Consider the following 2,253-nt stretch of genomic DNA (forward strand, 5'->3'; position numbering starts at 1 on the left):
TAAAAGCAATTTACCTAATTAAAAACCGAACATATTTAAAATAATCAAAAATCCAAAACAATTTTAGGCTAATGCATGAATATTTTTTAAATTCAGTAACAGCGTAATGATTTTAAAAGCTGCTTGCAATTCAGTCATTCAAGAATAAATTAATTATGAATTAATAATTAGCATAACAACTGGTTAAAATACGATAGGTGACGAGTAATGCCGAGAAATCAGTGTGGGAAGTGTTTTGTGGAGCCTTTATGGAGGTTGTAATTGTCGCCAGGGCCGCTAGAGGTCAGTGTCTCTCTGATAAAAACTGACAGATTCTTCCGCATACACAAGTTAGGGGGGACAATTTTAAAGTGCTCTAAAGCTCTAAAGTGTGTGTGTGTGTGTGCATTTGTTCACTACTCACTGCTGTGTGTGTGCACTTGGATGGGTTAAACGCAGAGCACCAATTTCGAGTATGGGTCACCATACTTGACAATACGTCACGACTTTTTTTTTACTTTATATTAAAATGTTATATTTTAAAGTGTTAATATGTGAAACAGAACATATAGCTTAATGTAATATTATATTAAATTATGAAAACATGTAATAACCTTTAATATGTGAAATACTATATTTAAAACAATATAAAATATAGATTATAAAAACTAGTGTATTAATCTGTAGGTAAAATAAAATGCTATATATTTTCAGTTATATTAAAAAGTGTGATCAAATCTTCTGTTTAGATGCGTTTTAGCAGCCATTACAAAAATACTATGTTCTGGCAAAAATTACTAAATTTACCATGTCGAAACCATAGTACTAGTATTAGTATATTATTAATAATAATATTTTATATGGTAGAATAACAGATTTGGTTAATAATGTATATTAAGTTGTAATATATAATTGAATATTTATTATTTACACCTATTATAAATAATTGATAATATGATGCCTTTAATATATATTAAAATATAAAAAAAATAAGTTTCTTCTACCCTATAGATCCATTTCGGACATTACACACTGGTGAACATTACCATATAAAATGACCATATATTGTATTAAGTGCAGTCTTGGAACAATACATAAGCTTGTAACTTCCACTAGCACAATATGAGAACTTTCACTAGAGATTTCCTCCTAAACCGGCTCGTTTGTGTCCGTGCCGTTGCTCCCTCAGGTTTGGGTCAGTCTAAGGCTGCTCCGGCCCCTGCTCCAGGTGTGTTCCTCAGACAGGTGTGTGAGGCTCTGCAGACCGGCCCCGTGGTGATCATCAGCCCGTCTCTCAGCGGCATGTACTCGCTGCCATTCCTCTTCCAGCACCCCAAGCAGGTCAAGGACTACATCCCTGTAGCTCCCATCTGCACAGAGAAGTTCACAGCAGAGCAGTACAGCAGCGTACAGGTGAGACACACATCCATCTATCGGTTATAAAATGTGCTAAAAATGAGTGATGTTCATTCTTATGTACCTCTACAGACTCCAGCTCTCATAGTTTATGAAGACCAGGACACTCAGCTCGGGGAAGCGTCGCTAAGCAATCTGAAGAATCTGCCCAATCACAAAGTGGTGGTAATGAAGGGGGCGGGGCATCCTTGTTATCTTGACGATCCAGAGACCTGGCATAAGGCAGTCCTGGACTTCTTACAGTTGTTGTGATCATGAAATAAGTATTTCGTACTTATCTGATTGTCAAAAACACTAGCTTTTTTCTATGCAACTCTGCATTAATTGGCTTTTTGTGTTTACATGAAATTCTGTTTGCAACCCAGTTTATGTACTTCTGAGTGAAAGTGGATATAGTCAATGAGAAAATAACAGGATGGGACTTGATTTTATCCATTGGGAACTGATTAGACTGTGAAAAATGTCTTTTTCTTACCAATAGAGCCATTTTCAAATTGTGTGCAAGGAATAATTGTTCAAAATCAGCAACAAAAATCATGTATGAAAGTAAATAAGAGTTAATCTTGAATTTTCTTTTTTTAATTCAGAAATGGATGCAATATTCTCATTGATTTTGTGATATACCTTTGACAATATAGTGTATTTTTTTCCCAACTTTTTTATTATTTAGCTTTATCATAGTACTTGTTTGCCTTCAAAAGAGATACTGCAACTTAAAAATGAATCATTAAATATACTTTAAGAACGTTTTAATAATATAATACAGTATTATGATGCTACACGTGTTAAAATAGAGACGAATGACTTCAAATCACATTTATGTGTTTATGCATCTGTAACGTGATTGCATCAGAATAA

At 34.0% G+C, this 2,253-nt stretch overlaps 1 protein-coding gene across 1 annotated transcript; it reads left to right on the plus strand.

Moving 5' to 3' along the window:
* Window positions 1–248: 248 nt before the first annotated feature.
* LOC306845294 (putative protein-lysine deacylase ABHD14B) lies at window positions 249–1,647 on the plus strand (the record flags this gene model as incomplete). Its single annotated transcript, XM_079377992.1, has 3 exons — window positions 249–282; window positions 1,169–1,392; window positions 1,468–1,647. 3 exons carry the CDS (start codon window positions 249–251, stop codon window positions 1,645–1,647), a joined length of 438 nt encoding a protein of 145 aa, XP_079234118.1.
* Between the last annotated feature and the right edge of the window lie 606 nt (window positions 1,648–2,253).

The sequence above is a fragment of the Barbus barbus genome (assembly GCF_936440315.1).
Source record: "Barbus barbus genome assembly, chromosome: 25".
Lineage (NCBI taxonomy): Eukaryota > Metazoa > Chordata > Actinopteri > Cypriniformes > Cyprinidae > Barbus > Barbus barbus.